Source organism: Macaca mulatta, chromosome 14, assembly GCF_049350105.2.
Source record: "Macaca mulatta isolate MMU2019108-1 chromosome 14, T2T-MMU8v2.0, whole genome shotgun sequence".
Classification (NCBI taxonomy): domain Eukaryota; kingdom Metazoa; phylum Chordata; class Mammalia; order Primates; family Cercopithecidae; genus Macaca; species Macaca mulatta.
Genome location: NC_133419.1, coordinates 56,564,927 through 56,586,126, shown reverse-complemented (window position 1 = coordinate 56,586,126; position 21,200 = coordinate 56,564,927). Strand labels below are relative to the sequence as shown.

The following is a 21,200-nucleotide window of genomic DNA, read 5'->3' as shown; positions in this document are numbered from 1 at the left end:
AAAGCTCATTTCTTTTTAGTGCTGAATATTCCATTGTCTGGATGTATCACAATTTGTTTATCCGTTCACCTACTAAAGGAAATCTTGGTTGCCTCCAAATTTTGGCACTTATGAATAAAGCTGCTATAAACATCTGCATGCAGGGTTTTGTGTGAACATAAGATTTCAACTTATTGGGTAATTATTGTGGAGCACAATTGCTGGATCATATAGTAAGGGTATGTTTAGTTTTGTAAGGTTGCTGTAACATTTTGCATTCCCACCAGCAATAAAAGAAAGTTCCTGTTGCTCTACATCCTTGAGAGCGTTTGGTGTTATCAGTGTTCTAGATTTTGGTCATTCTAATAAGTGTGTGTTGGTATCCCATTGTTGTTTCAATTTGCATTTCCCTGATGACATATGATGTGGAACATCTTTTCATATGCTTATTTGCCATCTGTATCTCTTCTTTCATGAGGTGTCCAGGACTTTTGCCCATTTTTAAATCAAATTTTTTGTCCCTTATTGTTGAGTTTTAAGTGTTCTTTGTATATTTTAGATAGCCGTCCTTTATCAGATATGTCATCACCACCATCTAGATCTTCTCCTATGTTATCTTCTAAAAGTTTTGTAGTTTTGCATTTTACATGTAGGCCTATGATCTATTTTGAGTTAATTTTTGTGAAGGGTATAAGGTATGTATCTAGATTTATTTCTTTGCATGTGGATGTCCAGTTGTTCTAGCACCATTTGTTGAAAAGACTATCTTTTCTCCATTGTATTGCTTTTGCTCCTTTGTCAAAGATCAGTTGACTGTATTTATATGGGCCTATTTCTGGGTTCTCTGTCCTGTTCCACTGATCTTTTTTGCCAGTAGCATACTGTCATGATTACTGTAGTTCTATAGTAAGTCTCAAAGGTAGTGTTAGTTTTCTGAGTTTGTTATTCTCCTTTAATATTGTGTTGGCTATTCTGTGTCTTTTGCCTTTTTATAACCTTTGGAATAAGTTTAATATACACAAAATAACTTTCTGGGATATTGATTGCAATTGCATTGAATCTATAGATCAAGTTGGAAAGAACCACCATCTAAACAATATTGAGCCTTCCTATTAATGAACATGAAATATCTCTTCACTTATTTAGTTCTTTCGTTTGTTTAATCAGTTTTGCAATTGTCCTCACATAGATCTTATATATATTTTACTAGGTTTATACCTAAGTATTTCATTTTGGGGGTGCTACTATGAATGGTATTGTTTTTAATTTCAAATTCCACTGTTTGTGGCTGGTATGTAGGAAAATGATTGACATTTTTTAAGAGACAGGGTCTTGCTGTGTTGCCCAGGCTGGAGTGCAGTAGCTATTCATGCAGCGATCATAGCTCACTGCAGCCTCAAAACTCCTGGCTTCAAGCAATCCTCCTGCTTCAGCCTCCTGAGTAGCTGGGACTACAGATACTTGCCACTGCACCTGGTTTGATTGACTAACCTTGTATCCTGTAAGCCTTTATAATCACTTATTAGTTCTATTATTGCTGTTGTCAATTCTTCCGGGTTTTCTACGTAGACAATCATTGCATCAGTAAACAAAGATAGTTCTATTTCTTCCTTCCCAGTATGTATACCTTTTGTTTCCTTTTCTTGTCTCATTGCATTGGCTAGGGCTTCCCGTACAATGTTGAAAAGGAATAGTAAGAGAAGACATCCTTGCCTTATTCCTGATCTTAGTGGGAAAGCTTCCAATTTCTCATTATTAAGTATATGATGTTAGCTGTGGTTTTTTTGTAAGCTCATTGCTTTCTTTATCTAATTGAAGTTCTCCTCTATTCCTAGTTTCCTGAGAATTTTTATCATGAATGGGGTTATTTTGTCAAATGCTTTTTCTGCTATTGATATTATCATGTGATTTTTCTTCTTTAGCTGTGATGTTATTTTCAAATGTTGAACCAGCTTTGCATACCTGGGATAAATCCCACTTGGTCATGGTTGAACTTAAATCTTTTAGTACTAACAATAAAATTGATAATTTTAGTTATTTTTGTAGATAATTTTGTAGGTGCTTAAAAACTAAATTTTACTAAACCCCAAAACCCCATTAATGGCTCCTAAAACCTCACTTTTATGAATTTAATGTAATTCTGATTTTTTTTGCCAGTAATTTCTCAGAACAAGTACGCCTTCAGGAATTTGAAATCTCCCAATTTATCAATATATTAGTATACTTTTCAGAGATCCACCCCCAAATTCATATATTCTGTCTATACATGCACACACAGATAATTTACACCAATATTTTATAGTTAGATCGGTATAAAACAGTAGTCTCAGAACAGAGTACAAAATGTCTTTATGGCCGGGCGCGGTGGCTCAAGCCTGTAATCCCAGCACTTTGGGAGGCCGAGACGGGCGGATCACGAGGTCAGGAGATCGTGATCATCCTGGCTAACACGGTGAAACCCCGTCTCTAAAAAATACAAAAAAAAAAAAGCTAGCCGGGCGAGGTGGCAGGCGCCTGTAGTCCCAGCTACTCGGGAGGCTGAGGCAGGAGAATGGCGTAAACCCGGGAGGCGGAGCTTGCAGTGAGCTGAGATCCGGCCACTGCACTCCAGCCCAGGCGACAGAGAGAGACTCCGTCTCAAAAAAAACAACAAAAAAACAAAATGTCTTTATATCTTCAATCTCATTATACAGCAAAAGAGGGAGGAGGCAATAACTAGGAGACATAGATATACTGATGGATGTTTCAAAAATTATTTTTATTGTTACATTCCAAAGAGGATATAGGAAGAAAAAAGCCAATAATGGTTATACCTTTCAGAAGAGGCACCCACAACCCCAGCCCTAGTTCAAAGCTGCACACATTGGAGTTCAAACAACTGCCTCTCAACACGACCGGAAATGCTGACAAATGTGTATATATTATAAATCCAGGGAGGCTCGGGTTTAAAATAAAATTTATTTATTGCAAGTGTCCAAGTCCTTAGGATTTGTCCTTAAAGGTACTAGAAGATGATGAGTAAGACCACACACACCAAGACTATGTCTAGTCTTTACAGTAAACTAGCAAATGGCCAGTTTGTTCTAGGATGCATTGCATCAGACATCACAGTACATGAAGAAAATCTGCTTTTTGTGAAAAGCCACCAGGCATTTCAGATCCAGTTTACCATGAAGTGCAGATACCCAGGTAATACAGTCAGTGCAAAAGTCAAATGGGTAAGTCAGCTCTTTGATGAGGCTGGCTACACTGCAAAATATAAATGAAACTCAAAAATAGAAGGTAAGGTCTATTTACAAAAGTTCGTTTAGTAAAGTGACTTGAAAAAAGTTTTAACCACTTCCCAGGCATCCCTCCCCTCTCCCACCAAAACAAACAAACAAACAAACAAAAACAACAACAAAAACCCTGAAAATTATCTTGAAAATCAAGTTAAAACTATGTGGTGAAAAAGAGAGTGCTTGTTCCAGGTAAAGGACTTCAAGATAATTTACAGGCAGATTTATTTTTATTAGTAAAAGTCACAAATAGGAAAAGATTTATTGGCTGACTTTGAGCTGTGTGCTTTTAAAAATGTCTCTATTATTACATTAACAAGAAAAAGAAAATCAAGCATGTTTTTGCTTCCAGTTTTGAATCTTCCAGCAACAGTTGGTGAAATCAACAGGGTATTAAAACGAAACCCAGCAAAACCCAGTCAATTATTTCCAGTTGTCTGCCTGTTTCTTTCTAGTCACCTTGAATTCAATTCCCAATTAGCTGAGGACAACATGTCGGTCAAAGACAGACTTTCGCTGCTCTTGGACTTGAAGCTTCCAGCGCTGCTGGGCATATTCTACCTTGTTCAGCACGTTGGCTCGACTGCGGGAGCGGGCTAGCACGTCGTGTGCATTTGCAAAAGGCTGGTGATCCTAAAAGTCCAGGAATGGAGAACATTAGAGATGGCACAGTCAGTGTAAAACACAGACAGAAAACAGTCACCAGCCCACCACAGAGATAGGGGTAGGTGGACTTTTCAAACAACAGAGCATCTATTTGGCTAAGCACTCAACTACCAGATAGAGCATGAACTCAAGTACAGATCTAGGTGGTTCAAGAAACATAAGCGATGAGGGAGTATTTGTGAAACATTCCCATGGATTGCCACTTCCAAAGATATTTCCCTTAAAGAAGTGGAGACCAAGCAAAAGACAGTGGTCATCTATGTTAAAGAGAAGGCTTCCTAGGGAAAAGAAAATCTATTTTCATGTTAACATCTCTCCATGTTATAGATATGGAAAGTAGGGTCTTTCCTTGCTTTATTTGATACTATATAGCTAATCTGTGGCAGAGGAAAGATCTGTCTTTGAATTTCGTGTCTCCATTAGAATGGTTTCTTGCCAGCTTGGGGCCACATTCACTCTGGGAGGGTGAGCGACAGATTCTTATCTTGGGTTGTTTTTAATCTCTCCCTGTACCCTCAACACACACGTTAAATGGACTAGCTTCCAAAAGCTGCATTTCCCCACTTCCCCAATCTGTAATGAAAAGAGACACAGCTCAAGTGCTACAATCACCCTCTCTATTCAACAAAGATTGAATCTTCCATTGTTAAGCACCCAGTGGCTTCCATGTAAGTTGCCACCTTAGGAAAGAGGCGATTGAAGGGTTGCCCAGGTATCTGTGTAGAAAACCAACCTATCCTGGTCAAAGTAAACCAGTACAGCTGGATGTTTATAGTCATTACACAGGAAACCATCATGCTAATCTATGAATGAGATATAAATACAGCTGTCTAAATGACAAAAAGCATTCAATAGCAATTTATTGCTTTTATTTGCCTTTTCCTTGATCTTTTTTTCTTGAACCCCATGTTAGCAAAGCTTCTAAATGTTCTAACAGAAGATCCAAGTCACAAGTTGTACCTCTTATACTAAACTTTGCCTCTAGGAGAGAAACATTATTTTGCTGGTGCATGTTTGAAAAAGCTCTATTATATATCCAGGGCAGGAGTCAGCATGTATATGGAAAGCTATATACATAACCACATAACTATATATACAACTATAATTATAGGAGTTAGAACACCTGGTCTTGTTTTTATAGCAAGGCATTTATACAATGTCTACATTTGAGAGACATCAAAGAGATTTTATAAAGAATCTTTCCTTCTCTTGTTTGCCAAAATTCCTTAAACTTTTCACTTTATTTAGGTAATGGCCTGTACAAACCCTAAAACTCAATTTACTTAAAGAGTGGATTTTTTTTTTTAAGAGATGGGGTCTCACTATATTGCCCAGACTGGTCATGAACTTAATTTTTTTTTTTTTAATGGGGTCTAGCCTTGTTGCCCAGGCTGGAATGCAGTGGCTATTCACAGGTGTGATCACAGCTCACTGCAGCCTTGAACTCCTGGCCTTCAGTGATCCTCCTGCCTCAGCCTCCCAAGTAGCTGGGACCTATACCTATTTTTAAACTTTTAACCTTACAAATGAAAATAATAAAGGCAATTCCATGAGGCTTAAAATGTTTTTAAAAATGTAAGAAAAAAAAAAAAAAGAAGGCAGTCTAAAGTTATAGAATTGTTTGATTTCCCCTTAGGGAAATAAACTGACCCAAGGTCATTTAACAAATTAGCACAAAGACTAAAACTTAGCCTGCCTAACCCTGACTTGGTGTTATATTGTCTCAAAACAGATTTTGCTCAGGTAGATTAAAATGACACTCTAAGAATATGGTGATTCAGTGAATTTGTATATAAAATATCATCCCCTGAGTCAAGGACCAGAGGAAGAAAATATTATCACCACTGGTTTGTTTTGACATAAGCACTACTGGGAAGAAGGATGTACTTGATCAGCAGAGGACCTCTCAGTTTCCTAGTGCTGTTACCTATTCTTCAAGGTAGGGGAGAAAAATCTTCTTAAGGAACAAGTTCAAAAGACTAAACAAACTAGCTAATCCTTTGGGTCTGCTTTCTACCTATCAGAACGAGACTGAACTAGCTGCTCATGGTCATGGATGCGGGGGGAATGCAAATAGAGATCTACCCTTTTTATGTTTGTTCTTTTTCACACCTGATAAAATTACAATACATACAAAACATGTTTTAGTGTAATGCTTTGGTAATAACAATGATGTGTCATGGATATGTGATACAGTAAATATTGTGACTACTTGCTGTGAGCTTAACTATTTGTACTCACTTTTATTTGCTTTATAATGCTCTACACTGAACAAAAACTGAAGAAATGAAAACTGATAATTTAACAAAAACATTTTTAAAGTATATAAATAGTGCAGAACTCACACCTTGGATAAGCAACAGTTTTAAACATTAAAATTCACTTGTTTTTGTAGAGTTGTTACCATTAATTCACAGCTCTGGTCATAAAACCTCCCTCTGCCTAGAATCAGTTTAAAAGACATCCAAGAATCAGTCAGGCCTCTCAGAGACAATGTTCTCAAATAGTCAATACACAAGCAGAATCAATCACTGGTGGACAAAACAATTACTGAGCATGTGACCCCACCAATTAAATGCCTGCCCTACATGTTTTCATCTCTACATCCATTTCTCTTATGTTTTGTGTTATTATCTATTTCTGAAATCAGGAACAGATATTTAATGCTGTAAAGGAAGGATGTAGTTTAAGACTTTCAACGTCTATGCCTATAGATCCACAAGCCGTTCCAGGGTAAAAGGACTTTTGACTGGTTGGCAAGGGCTCACTCTGGGTTTGGCTTTTGACTTGAACCTTAAAACTATTCTGAATTTTACCCATTTAAGGAACATAGTCCAATATAATAATCCACAAGAAAAAGGAATTTCTAAAAAAAAATTATATATAATAATGAAAGAATGGAAAATTCAGAAACAATCTCATACAGGATAATGATAAAACAAAAATATCCGGCCACGTGCGGCAGCTCATGCCTGTAATCCCAGTACTTTGGGAGGCCGAGGTGGGCTGATCACTTGAGGTCAGGAGTTCAAGAGCAGCCTGGCCAAAATGGTGAAACCCCATCTCTACTAAAAATACAAAAAAAATTAGCCAGGCGTGGTGGTGCATGCCTGTAGTCCCAGCTACTTGGGAGGCTGAGGCAGGAGAATCGCTTGAACTTGGGAGGCAGAGGTTGTAGTGAGCCAAAGTCATACCACTGCACTCCAGCATGGGCGATAGAGTGAGACTCCATCTCAAAAAAAAAAAAAAAAATTCTCTAGGCTATACTGAACAAGTTTGTGGGCTATGTCAATTTCTGGACATTTTTGAATAAACGAATATTAAAACAAAAAGGAGACCATAAAGCAATTTATACAGATTATGCCAACTATATATATTTATACACACACACACACATACTATATTATAAACATATATAATGTACACACACGTGTGTGTGTGTGTGTGTGATTTTAAAGACAGGAAGAGAATCTGGAGTGATGGCAGTCATGGTTTTATTTTTCTCTAAAGAGCTCAAATTTTTTTTTTCTTTTTTTTTTTAGATAGGTTTCTTGCTGTGTTGCTCAGGTGTGATCACAGTTCTGCAGCCTCAAACTCCTGGGATCAAGTGACACTTCTGTTTCAGCCTCCTGAATGGCTGGGACCACAGGCATGCACCACCACACCCGGCTAATGTTTTTATTTTTTGTAGAGACGGGGTCTCACCATGTTGCCCAGAGTGGTCTTGAACTCCTGGGCTCAAGTGATCCTCCCACCTTGGCCTCCCAAAGTGCCGGGATCACAGGTGTATGCCCCCACGCCTGGCCCACAGATTTTTTTTTTAAGCAGTAGAAAAAAAGGAAATATAAAACATCAGCAGGTTATCAAGTTGTACTTCATTAAGGAAAGAACATCATGATCTTCACACTTCCCTTGACGAAAACTCCTCTGCCTTCTGAAATATTTGGTGATATTGACAGGAAAGGAGTTTTAGGCAGGAGGGCTTGAAGAGAAAACCATCTCTGATACTTTTCTCAATGTAAACAGGGAAAGGCAATAAAATTGTGCCTTTGGTACTGGAAGCAAAGCCCTGTATAGCACGCTCACCGAAGATCATCAGTTTAAATCACATTTATGGCTTCATCAAGTAATTTCTTCATAACGAGATATATACTGAAATCAGAGCTGTTTTTAGCTTCTCTAGTTGAGGATCTGCTTCAGCACATGAACATCTATATGTGACTATTTTTCACTTGCACTTCACATCAAACGATGACAGGGACTAGCCATGAGCACTAGGGCAGGCTGGGAACTTACCCCAATATCATCATCACTCTGTATCAACTGTGAGTGTCCAAAAAGGCGCCTCTTCAGTATGGGCTCAACCAGAGTAAGATATACCATGTACAGAAGTAGAAGGCCCAAAATGGAGAGATAAATTATAATGGTAACCTAAAGGAAATTGAAAATTAAGTTACATCTTTGTTCAAGCCCATAAATCAGAACTTTGTATGATAATAGTAAAACTGACCGACATATCTGCTAAGCCTATAGGATTTCTATACAAACCAGATAGCAATATAAGAAATAAACTCAACTCTTCACCAAAGTATTATTTAAGAAAAAAGAGAAAAGATCTTTGGGATCTTTTTGCAAGTCTTCAAGACTCCAACTTCACCTACTGCTAATCACTTGTCCCCACTGTGAGCACAGCAGTTTGTCTTTTCTCCCAGCTGAACATCATGTCCTAGATTCAGCTACTCTTCAGCTCAATTTAGATATACAAAAGGATTTTCCAGGCCGGTGATGTTTCCTTGTGACCTTAATTCATGTACTGAGAAAAAGCACAGTGTGACACACCCACTAGAAGGACTACAATAAAATAGACAATACCAAGTGTTGGCAAGGATATGGAGAAACAGCCCTCATACGCTGTGGTGGGAATGTAAAACGGTACAACCACTTTGGGAAACAATCTGGGAGTCTCTTAAAAAGTTAAACATAATTTTACCATTCTAAGGAATTAACCCAAGAGAATGAAAAACATTTATATTCATACAAAGACGTGCAGATATTCATGACAGTATTATAATAGTAAAAACCCAGACATAATCCAAATGTCCATCAACTGATAAATGCAAATTCATATAGTGAAATACTATTCAGCAATAAAAAGAAACGAAGTACATGCTACAACTTGCATAAACATCAAAAACATTGTGCTAAATGAAAGAAGCCAGTCACAGAAGACCATACATGGTATGATTCCATACACATGAAATATCCATGTATGTAGAGACAGAAAGTAGAGTAGTGATGGACTGGGGCTGGAAGTGGGGATTAACTGTAAATGGGCATGAGGGATCTTTTTGGGGTAGTGGGAATGTTCTGAAACTAGATTTTATTTATTTATTTTTTTGAGACAGAGTCTCACTGGAGTGCAGTGGTGCGATCTCAGCTCACTGCAACCTCTGCCCCCAGGATCAAGTGATTCTCATGCCTTAGCCTCTCAAGTAGCTGGGACTACGGGTGTGCGCCACCACACCCAGCTGATTTTTATATTTTTAGTAGAGATGGGGTTCACCATGTTGGCCAGACTGGTCTCGAACTCCTGACCTCAAGTGATCCCCCTGCCTCGGGCTTCCAAAGTGCTGCGATTATAGGTGTGAGCCACCATGCCTGGCCTGATTTTAAAATGTTTTAAATCTACTAATATTTATAGAATTGTATACTTATAGTGAGTGACTGTTAGGGTACATAAGTTGCATATTTTTTACAAATCTGTTAAACAACAGTACAGTGAGGATTTCTCTAAAGTTCAGCACCTGCTGGAGCAAGAGCTCTTCCACAGGGTCAATCACTGCAGAAATCTCTGTGACTATTATAACTAACCACCCCAGATTCCCCACAGGGCCTTTTTGGGGGAAAAGGAATGGGAAGTGCCATGTAAAAAAAATTTGGGCCAGGTGTGGTGGCTCACACCTGTAATCCCAGCACTTTGGGAGGCCAAGGTGGGTGGACCACAAGGTCAGGAGTTCGAGACCAGCCTGACCAACAAGGTGAAATCCTGTCGCTACTAAAAATACAAAAATTAGCCGGGCGTGGTGGTGCATGCCTGTAATCCCAGCTACTCAGGAGGCTGAGGCAGGAGAATTGGTTGGACCCAGGAGGCGGAGGTTGCAGTGAGCCGAGATCATGCCACTGCACTCAAGCCTGGGCAACAGAGTGAGACTCCATCTCAAAAAAAAAAAAAAAAATGTGGAAGAAAAACCATTAGCCACTATAATAAAGTAACTGAAATCATTAGAGATACAAACAGTGATGAGAGTTATCTATATCCCATTTACTACAGCAACAATCCACAACCTTTTTGGCACCAGGGACCAGTTTCATGGAAGACAATTTTTCCATGGACCGGGGTGGTGGGGGATAGTCTGGGGGTGATTCTAGCACATTACATTTACTGTGCACTTTATTTCTATTATTATTACATTATAATATATAATGAAATAATTATACAGTTCACCATAATATAGAATCAGTGGGAGCCCTGAGCTTGTTTTCCTGCAACTAGACGGTCCCATCTGGGGGTGATGGGAGACAGTGACAGATCATCAGGCATTAGATTCTCATTCTTATAAAGAGCACGCAGTCTAGATCCCTCACATGTGCTGTTCACAATAGAGTTCATGCTCCTATGAGAATCTAATGCTGCTGATCTGACAGGAGGTGGAACTCAGGCGGTAATGTGAGTGATGGGGAGTGGCTGTAAATAAGATGAAGCTTCGCTCACTTGCCCACTGCTCACCTCCTGCTGAGTGGCCCAGTTCCTAACAGACCGCAGACTGGGCTGTGGCCTGGGGGCTGGGGACCCCTGTCCTACAGGAAATGAAGAGGGGAAATCTTAAAATCCAAAAGTAATAGTTCTAGAATAATTACTATATTTAATTTTTTCAAAGGGCTGGAAATGCAAGGAGAGGAGGGTTTATAAATGCTGCTCTCTCGGCCTCTGGCACACATGGCCTACACAGAAGCTGGGATCTCTTTCTGGAATATGCTAATTACACATAGGGCATTTTTGTGCCATTTCACATATCTAACATACCCTAACTAATCCACAAACCATCTCAGTGAGGCAGGCAGAACAGGCCCATTATTCCTTTTGGGGTGGGGGTCCAAATTTTCCTGTCTTGTCTAGAAACCATGCAGAAACAGAAAAGAGGTAGATAGACAGACAGACAGGTATATATAGAGATATATATTTTACCTTGATTGTGACAGAGCTTCTTTCTTCATATTTGCATTCACAGCGTAGACAGTATGCTTCTACATCAGGCCCCCGCACAGGCATAGGCTCCACAACATGAAGGCAATCACTGAGAAAACAAAGATAAAATGCCGCTTAAGCCCAGCTAGCTCTTCTGCTCACTCTGACCAAAACTTTCCTGAAATCCAGAATAATCACTAAACTTACCCAATGAAAGAGCATAAAAAACAAATAATAAGATAAAGTAAAATAATTTCTGCTCTCAATATTAGCATTTTGGTAAGTTCTAATCATTTAAGAAGCCACAAAGACACATATATAGTAGTGTCTATTTTCAAAGTTGCTACTGTTAACAGTTACAAAAATGCACCCAAAAAATCCCAAATGGGATGAAAAACTACTTAACAAATCAAGTCATCTTTAGACTTGTTTAGTTACTAAGCAAAACTACTTTAAATGGTTTAAAGTGATATGGGGCACTGTTCAAATAATAAGATTATCTCTTTTGTGAATTAACATCATTCTTTTTTGTTGTTTTTTAAGAGACAAGGTCTTGCTCTGTCATTTGGGCTGTAGTGGAATGGCGCCATCATAGCTCACTGCAGCCTCAGACTCCTGGGCTCAAGTGATCATCCCGCCTCAACCTCCAGAGCAGCTATAATTACAGGAGCATGCCACCACGCCTGGCTAATTTTTAAATTTGTTGTAGAGATCAGGTCTTGGTTTGTTGCCCTAACTTGTCTTGAATACCTGGCCTCAAGTGATCCTCCTATCTTGGCCTCCTAAAGTGCTGGGATTACAGGTGTGAGCCACCATTCCCAGTCAACATCATTCTTAACTGCCAGTGTGGTATATGAATGACTAATCACGTTTAACAGAGTGGTAAATTCTGAAACTCTCAAAATTGAACCCTCAAAGCCACACACAGGAGGAAACAATCACTTTTCTTAATGAGCAAATCTGAAAAAGCAAGGAGAAATAGAGTTAGAATAACAAAAATATTTGAAAACAAAAACTGGTTATTCCAAAGAACTAAATAAAAACTAGCAAAAGGATGAATGTTGAATGTTACTTATTTCCCCGACACCATTTTCAAGGCTAATTATTTATGGTTTATGTAAACACAGTGCTATCAGATTTTTCCTAGAAATCTGTCAATTCTAAGCAATAACTAAATTATTATTCTCCTCAACTATTAAAAGTCTATGACTCTGATCACCTTCAGCAAAATAGGGAGAGCTTTCCTGTCCTCCTGCCAGCTGTTGGACAATTTTCTTTCCTTTTGGCATCTCTTCGTTAGGCATTCCTGGCTGCCTCAAGCACTCTACTACACCATCCTCTTACCTTACCCATTCTCTTGGGGACGCCCAGTACTCTAGGGTGATTCCTTCTCTTTCCCTACCAAAATGTACTTTTTGGAAACAAAGTTACAGCTTGGTGGGAGGAATAAATTCTAGTGTTCTGTATCACTGTAGGATGACTATAGTTAACAATAATATATATTATAGTTTCAAATAGCTAGAAGGAGGATGTTGAATATTTTCAACACAAAGAAATGATAAATGTCTGAGATGCTAAATATTCTGATCAAATCACTGTATCTTATATGAACTGAAACATCACTATGTAGCCCAGAAATATGTACAGTTATTGTGTCAATTAAAAATTAACTTCAGCCAGGTGCAGTGGCTCATGCCTGTAATCCCAGCACGTTGGGAGGCTAAGGCGGGAAGATCACCTGAGGTCAGGAGTTCGAGACCAGCCTGACCAACATGGAGAATCCCTGTCTCTACTAAAAATACAAAAAAATTAGCCAGGCATGGTGGTGCATGCCTGTAATCCCAGCTACTCAGGAGGCTGAGACTTGAGAATCGCTTGAACCTGGGAGGTGGAGGTTACGGTCAGCCAAGATCGTGCCATTGCACTCCAGCCTGGGCAATAAGAGTGAAACTCCATCTCAAAAAAAAAAAAAAAAGTCGGGTGTGGTGGCTCATGCCTATAATCTCAGCAGTACTTTGGGAGGCCGAGGCGGGTGGATCATGAGGTCAGGAGTTCAAGACCTGCCTGACCAACAGGGTGAAACCCCATCTCTACTAAGAATAAAAAAAATTAGCCAGGTGTGGTGGTGCATGCCAATAATCCCAGCTACTCAGGACGCTGAGGCAGGATGATCGCTTGAACCCGGGAGGCAGAGGTTGCAGTGAGTGGAGATCGCGCCATTGTACTCTAGTATGGGCGACAGAGTGAGACTCTATCTCAAAAAAAAACAAAAAAGAAATTAATTTCTAGAAATTCATCTTTTCATGTTGTGTTCCCTCTGAACTGTGGCATTAGAAAAATAACCAAAAATGGTATATGATAGAAGTTGTTAGGTTGTTTTTGTTTTGTTTTGTTTGTTTTTTGTTTTTTTGAGACAGAGTTTCACTCTTGTTGCCCAGGCTGAAGTGCAATGGTACAATCTAGGCTCATTGCAACCTCCGCCTCCCAGGTTCAAGTGATTCTCCTGCCTCAGCCTCCCAAGTAGCTGGGATTACAGGCATGTGTACCACACCCGACTAATTTTGTATTTTTAGTAGAGATGGGGTTTCTCCATGTTAGTCAGGCTGGTCTCAAACTCCCAACCTCAGGTGATCCGCCTGCCTCAGCTTCCCAAAGTGCTGGCATTACAGGCATAAGCTACCGTGCCCAGCCCAAGTTATTCTTAACAGGTAATTAGGTAGTAATGAAAAATTAAATGAAAAATTAAATTTTCACTGATAGTATTTCAAATACGGGTAAGGCCCCACAACTTTCACCATGAAAGTGTGTGATATCTATTCCAAATATACAGAAGACCAGGCATGTACCCAATTGGATGCAGGCACAAAATGGGCAGAGGGAACTATATCCCATAAGAGGGGTTATCTATCTGAGGATCAGAGAGCTCATCTAGCATCACACTTAGAGAAGGTCACAGAGTAAAATCGTATTTGAAAAAGGATCAGGCCACGCATGGTGGCTCATCCCTATAATCCCAGAGTTTTAGGAGGCCATGATGTGAGGATCACTTGAGGCCAACTTGAGACCAGCCTGGGCAACACAGTGAGACCCAGTCTCGACAAAAATAAAAATTAGCCAGGTTGATGGTATACACCTGTAGTCCCAGCTACACAGGAAGCTGAGGCTGGAGGGTAACTGGAGCCTAAGAGATCAAGGCTGCAATAAGCTATGATCGTGCCACTGCACTCTAGCAATAAAAAAAAGAGAAAGGATCAGAATCCAGGACTCCTGCTTCCTATGTCATTCTTTATCTCTGAACCTCGGGAAAATGAAACTTATCTCCTATTTAGTTTCCTACTTCAGCTTCAGAAGCGTTGGCAACAATACCTAAGAATGACTTGAGAATTTTAAGTGCTAAGTATTGAGTATTTCTTCTGAAGGACACATACATTTTAATAACAAAAAGATATTGAGTGCTGTGCAAAAGTTGTGCCCAGCTGGAGAGGAAGCAGGAAGGTTGATTTTGGCTGACCAGTCGTTACAAACAGAGCTAGACCTAGTCAGAGCTTAATCACTTAAGAAACTAGGCAACACCTCCCCCTAGTGCCAAAAGGAACACATCATTAGCTTTAAATCACCCCAAACACACACCAGAGCACTCGAACTACTCTTAAGTTTTACGTCAGCCAGCATAAGTCAATGAAGACTTAAAGATAAAAATTGGACAAAATGAAAGGCCTAGAAAACAAAAGGTAAACTATATCGAGGCCCTCACAGATACCGGAGGCCTCATAAAGCCATAAATCTGGTGAATCATAACTTGCCTGTCCTTGTAAAGTCAGTTAAAAATTTTCAGTGCCAGTTGGGAACCTATCCCCAGAAAAATGCTAAGCTGCAGGAAAGAAACAAGGGAGAGAGGGAAGAAAAACCCCAAGAAAGCCTTATTCTCAATTGTTTATTTTCTTTGTTTCTTTTTTTTTTTTTTTGAGACACAGTCATGCTCTGTCACCCAGGTTAGAGGACAGTGGCACAATCTCAGCTAACTGCAACCTCTGCCTCTGCGGCTCCAGCGATTCTCTGCCTCAGCCTTCCGAGTAGCTGGAATTACAGGTGTGTGCCACCATGCCCAGCTAATTTTTATATTTTTAGTAGAGTCGGGGTTTTGCCATGTTGGCCAGGCTGTTCTCAAACTCCTGGCCTCAAGTGATCCACCTGCCTTGGCCTCCCGAAGTGCTGGGATTACAGGTGTGAGCCACCATGTCCTGCCTCAACTGTTTCCAAAGATATTTTTACTAATAACCAGGGATGAATGACATATGGTCCTGTCTGAGTCTGAAATAACAAGAAGTTAGTGAAAAAATTAGTGCCAAACACTTGAATAGTGATTTCATTTGCTATGCAAAAGACAGGCATCGCATTTCTTAACTGATAATAAACTGTAAGCACTGAATAAATTCAGAAAATTATAGAAGCAACATAAAGATTTATTTGAACATTCTTTTTTTTGGAGCCAGAGTCTCGCTCTGTCACCAAGGCTGGAGTGCAGTGGCGCATTCTCAGCTCACTGCAACCTCCACCTCCTGGGTTCAAGCAATTCTCCTGCCTCGGCCTCCCGAGTGGCTGGGATTACAGGTGCCCGCCACCACGCCCGGCTAATTTTTTTTGTATTTTTTGTAGAGACAGGGTTTCACCCTGTTGGCCAGGCTGGTCTTGAACTCCTGACCTCAGGTGATCTGCCTGCCTCAGCCTCCCAAAGTGCTGGGATTACAGGCGTGAGCCACCGTGCCTGGCCTGAACATTCTTGCATCATATAAAGTAACTTCCTGATATAAAACCTGTAAGTATATGGCCAAATCGCTTGGTTAAGATGACACCACTTACAGTGGAACATAGAGGTTCACAAGAAGTTCTCAAGAACACACTTAACAAATATGAGACTGAACCTAAATGCATATCAGGGAAGAACAGACAGTGGCATCAGAGGAACGAACCATACTCAAAGGCTGCCTTTTCTTTTTTAAAGTCAGGTTGGAATACTGTTAACTGAATGAATTTAATCTTGCTTTCTAACTCTTTGATGGCTATTTATCTATCTATTTATTTATTTATTTATTTATTTTTTTTGAGACGGAGTCTCGCTCTGTCGCCCAGGCTGGAGTGCAGTGGCCGGATCTCAGCTCACTGCAAGCTCCGCCTCCCGGGTTCGGGCCATTCTCCTGTCTCAGCCTCCTGAGTAGCTGGGACTACAGGCGCCCGCCACCTCGCCCGGCTAGTTTTTTGTATTTTTTAGTAGAGACGGGGTTTAGCTATGAAATCAGGTACATGTGAAAGCTCCTACCATTTGGAACTATTTTTCTTAAATTCCTATCCCATCCATCTTCTACCGTGGTTACAAACCATAAAACATCACAATTCCATGGGAAGGAACACATTCATCCTGCTGTAACACAACTGCATCCCAACTGTTTCGCGGCACACATAGAAAAAGCTATTTATCAGGTCTGCTGGGATAAGCAGAGAAGGCTGCTGGTGGCTAGTCAGTCAAGATCCCCCAGTCATCAAAGGCCTGCCTGACTGCCCAAGGGCTGAACAGGTCAGTATCTTGGCACACCTGTAACTTCTTCATTTACACCAAATGGGAAACTCTGACTACATAGCTCATTTCCACTTCTTCTTGAGCCTTTTGATACTTTTAAACATAGCTTCTCATACTTGGCAATACATCATCAAAACCTACAAGTTGTAAAAATTATAACCCAGATAAAGGAGGCTTGCTAACCTTCCACTGAAAAGCAAGAGGGAGAAAGGTCCCTCAACAAAACTTAAGGGAGTACAGGAAGAGAACTATGGGTAGTTTAGGTGCCACAAACCCATTCATATGCCCCCATGAAACTCTGCCTACCTGGGTCTTAGTGTTTTGGCTTGTATACCTTTAGGCCTGCATCATGCACTTAGTGCCTTACTCTTACTTTTTCAAATGGAAATAGAATTTCATATTTTTGCTTCAAATGAAACACTTAAAAAGAATACTATGCATTTGATGAGCATTCAGGGATAACACTGACAATCACAGAAAGAAATGTGACATGTAATTCAGTAATCCAGATACTTACCAATCTTTCTGAGATATGTTCTTATTATAAATATGCCCAGAATTTTCTTTATAGGGAGGGCAGATACATTTACATCTGACATCCTCGAAATTCTGTAACCAAAATGGAAACAGTATAGTGTGTTGACAGTTCATCATCAATATTTTTAAAACTGTACCATATACATTTTGCAAGCATCCTCCACCAAGTATTCTAAAATCATTCATTTAAAACTTTAACTTTGACAGATACAAGTTTCTTAAAGCCACAGTCCTTTATGGTAATACTAATGAATCATTATATATTACATGTGGTTATTTGAAATAATACCTAAAACATGATCTAAGACTTATTAACCATATTTATGGGTCACATGACAATCAAATTATGCTAATGTTATTACCATCTACCTGCCACTAGAAAGACACAGATAGTTGTGCCTATAAATAAGAATGTTCATTACTAAAGGATGGGAAAGAAACTAAAACTTATTCACAAAAAAGGTCACAATTCTTCTGCCTATCATCCTTTCACCCTTTGGTAGAGGGCACTGACATGGATAAAAGGGGTTGGGCCAGAGTCCCATAGAAGGGATGAAATGTTAGAGGCACCTAGGTACAACTAGAAAGGAAGTACACACAGGAAGCAGCCTGACTCTGAGATCAGTTTAGTATACTCTTCCCAGGAAACTTTGCTTCTAATTCCTGGTTGACAGGGAGAACAACTACCAACAAAACAAGTTTCAAGAGGTGGAAGAACAGGTGACTAAGTATCTGGATACAGAAAAGAGATACTTCCTCAGCAAAGGGGAATCTATTTGAGAAGAAAGTGGCTCCTCAGTCCCCAGAGGACCTTGCCCACTCCTCCTACATATAGTGATATGTCTGGCAAAGTTATTGACAATTCACAAACGTATTCAGCAACCACTTAGTGAGCATTTGCTCTGTGTTAGATCTTGTGCTCAATGAGGTGGATTCAGATAAGCATAAGACATGGTTTCTGTCCATAATCAGGACACACCCTAGTAAAGGAGACTGAAAAATAAATACATGATCACAATACATAAAGTTATGAGGCAAGATATGCAGAGGGTGCCAGCAATGTTTTGAAAGTCAGAAGACGTGCTGCTGTCCCTGCTTCTGGTAGGAGGTAGAGATGGTTTCAAAAAGAATCTCTGAATCTAAAACATTTGCCTGGCTGTAACCTTTCCCCACTCCTACATTTAAAGATATTATAAATTAAAGCTCCTATTTTTAAAAATGCAATGTCATTCTGTTTTCCCATCATACTAATGTGAATCCCTTCTGTTTCCCCCCAATGATGAGCTAGCTCATCAAAGAGGAAGCACAGGTATGCATGGAGCTAGGGCAGGCCTGGAGAGCTGGGGCACCAGAGAACGGCATGAGGGAACTAGAAGGTCAAGAAATCGAACCAGGGAGGCCACAACCTCACCTCTGTTGCAGTTTGGTTCTTCCATTACCCACTAAATTATCAGGAAGAGAGAAAGCAAGAAAGGGACCAAGGGACTCGTGGAGGGAGTTAGGTGAGAATATGAAGCAGGTGAGAGATGCTCCGTAGGTCCTATGGGGAGGGAAGTAGGCCAGGAGGGGCAAGTTCCCACCACAGTAAGGGAAGTGTTCAGGGTGAGCTGAACTGAGCCGGCCCTTGACAGGGAAGCCTTCGGTCAGATGCGGGCTTCCTATCATTCTGGGTTGGGGCATGCGAGGCCTGTGAGGCTGGCCCGGAGGGCGCAGGTGGACTGTCAAGGGCTTAGGGTGGAAAGTTAAAGGCTCTCGGAGGTGAAAAGGTTGTCAAGTGTAAGGTGCGTGCAGACGGGGCTGGGAAGGGAAATGTCAGGGCGGTGGGGGCTGCTGTCCGGGCTGTGGGCACTGTCGGGGCTGGGGACGGCCGTGGGGCGCTGACTACCTGGCTGTCGGGGTTGAGGGCGGGAGTGCTGCCGGGCAGTCGGGAGGGGCGCGGCTGGTGGCAACGGGGGTTTGCCGGAGCTGTGAGGCTAGGGGTATGGCTGTCAGGAATGGGCCGAGCAGCAAGTTGGCAGACCCAGTTTCCGCAAGGCCGGTGGCAGGGGAGGAGCTTCCGTCAGGAGCGAGGCTGGGCGGGACTCACCTTGGCGGCGTCTGACAGCTGCGCCAGCAACAGCACGGACAGCGCCAGGCACGACAGGCTGAGCAAAGAGCCAAGCCGAAGAAGGCCTCCCCACAGGGTCGCCATCGCTGGGGGCCCAGCGGTCCCACAGCCCGGAGCCCCCGCGACCGGCTCCCGGTTCGGGCTCGGGCTCAGGCTCAGGCTCGGGACCCGGCTGGGGATCCTCCGCCCGCACTTCCGTCTGGACGCGAAGGCGTCACCGCGCGCGCCGGGTCAAATGCAAAAAGCCCCGGAAACGGTTCCCAGTGCGAAGGGCAGGGAGGCTGGGATATCGTGGTGCCCGTCCTGGCCTCCCCCAGGCCCCAGGGAAGGGGGCCTCTGGGGTGGCAACCTGGGCCCAGTAGGGCTTTGCAGCTCTTGGATATCTTCCCCGGGCGCAGAAGCTGCCGGGCTTATGGAGTCGCCATTGCGCTGGAAAGTCCTCCCGCCCACGGAGACCCCAACAAACTCCAAGTGTCACACAGGGCCCTTCGGCGGCCCGTGCGGGCCGGAGCTGTTCGCGCAAAGGCAGGGCGGGTGCTGAGCGTGGAAACGGGGCTGGAACTGGCCAAGCCATGCTTTTCCGGGGTGCTCTCTCCCAGTCAAAAGGTTGGGGGTGGTCTCTGCACTTCCGGTACTAACCTGCCGCCCACACGCTTCCTGGCCACAGCACCCCGTCGGCTTTCTAAGTCTGTGAGCGGCCTTCGTGGGCGTGGCCTCCCTGTGGAGCTCCCGGTGTGCCTCCCGTTGGTCCAGCCTGCAGCTAGGAAGTGGGTCACAGCGGCGGGGCTGGGCTGGGCCGGGGCAGGCTCCGGGAGATGTGGAATTGGCGACACAACTGCCCCAGCAGTATCCTCCGCCTAGGACTCCAAGAGGTGGCGAATTGGGGCGCCACGCCCCGGTAAGGCAGTGCTTGTTCACGGCTGCCGACTGGCCTCCCCAAGGCTGTCATTCTCAGCGAGTACTTTAGGAGTACCTTAGATCGGCACATTCTCCCATTGAAACATTTTTGTTAGTGGAGACAAGGGAGATAGTGGCAAGGATGCAGGGATCATCACAGCCACTAGGGATTTGTTGAATGACCTTGGGCAAATCACTTCCCTTCTCTGGGCTTGTAGTTCTTGGCTCAATATGAGGGAATAGATTTAAAATTATGCCCCCTGTAATACCCCTGTTTTTACCTCTAAGAACAGATTTTTAAAGATGGTCTTTTCCTAATTTGTGGAAATGTTTTAACAGAATGCTCTGAATATTTTTCGCCCATGTGATTCTTAGATTCATGTGAATCTAACACAAGAAGGTGTCTGATATTGTTCCCAACAGGAACCAGAGCGGCAGGGCTAGATATCCTCTCACGAGACTGCCCTGTGAAGGTGCTGTCACTTTTGATGAATTATCAAGACTTTGTAGTGGGTGTTCTACTGGCCAAAGGATAAACTGGAGACTCCCTGGGTCGAATGTGTTGGTGAGGCACTGAATCTGATTGCTGAAAGGTGATTCAGCTGCACATTAGGCATCAGTTTAGGGTTGTCTAGGCTTGGCATCTAAAGGGAGTGCCTGCTGTACCTGAAACCTCATAGGTCTTCTCTTCCGAATTGTTTTCAAGGCCTTGGGGGTACAGAGGCTTAGAGAAAATACATAGTTGTGCCTCAGACTGATGGGCCTCATCTGTTTAATGGAGAAACACCAACCACGCTCAGTCTGGGCAGCATTTTAGAGCTCCGTGGTATAACCACTATCTAGCTACATGTGGCAATTGAGCATTTGAAATGTGGCTAGACTGAATTGAAATGTGCTGTATAAAATACACACTTA

The 21,200-nt window shown here is 42.0% G+C and overlaps 1 protein-coding gene across 4 annotated transcripts; it reads right to left on the bottom strand.

The window, feature by feature from the left end:
* Positions 1-2,718: 2,718 nt before the first annotated feature.
* On the bottom strand, positions 2,719-20,402 carry TMEM9B (TMEM9 domain family member B). 4 transcript variants are annotated; one of them, XM_015114906.3, is made up of 5 exons: positions 20,028-20,402; positions 17,262-17,353; positions 11,170-11,278; positions 8,220-8,354; positions 2,719-3,890 (listed from the first exon to the last, which is right to left on the bottom strand). In XM_015114906.3, the coding sequence occupies exons 3-5, from the start codon at positions 11,251-11,253 to the stop codon at positions 3,735-3,737; spliced, it is 375 nt and encodes a 124-aa protein (XP_014970392.1). In that variant the 5' UTR covers positions 11,254-11,278; positions 17,262-17,353; positions 20,028-20,402; the 3' UTR covers positions 2,719-3,734. The 4 variants fall into 4 exon arrangements, with proteins under 4 accessions (XP_014970392.1, XP_028689540.1, XP_014970391.1 ...); XM_028833707.2 differs by lacking the exon at positions 20,028-20,402 and adding an exon at positions 19,167-19,595; XM_015114905.3 differs by lacking the exon at positions 20,028-20,402 and adding an exon at positions 19,368-19,595.
* Positions 20,403-21,200: the final 798 nt, after the last annotated feature.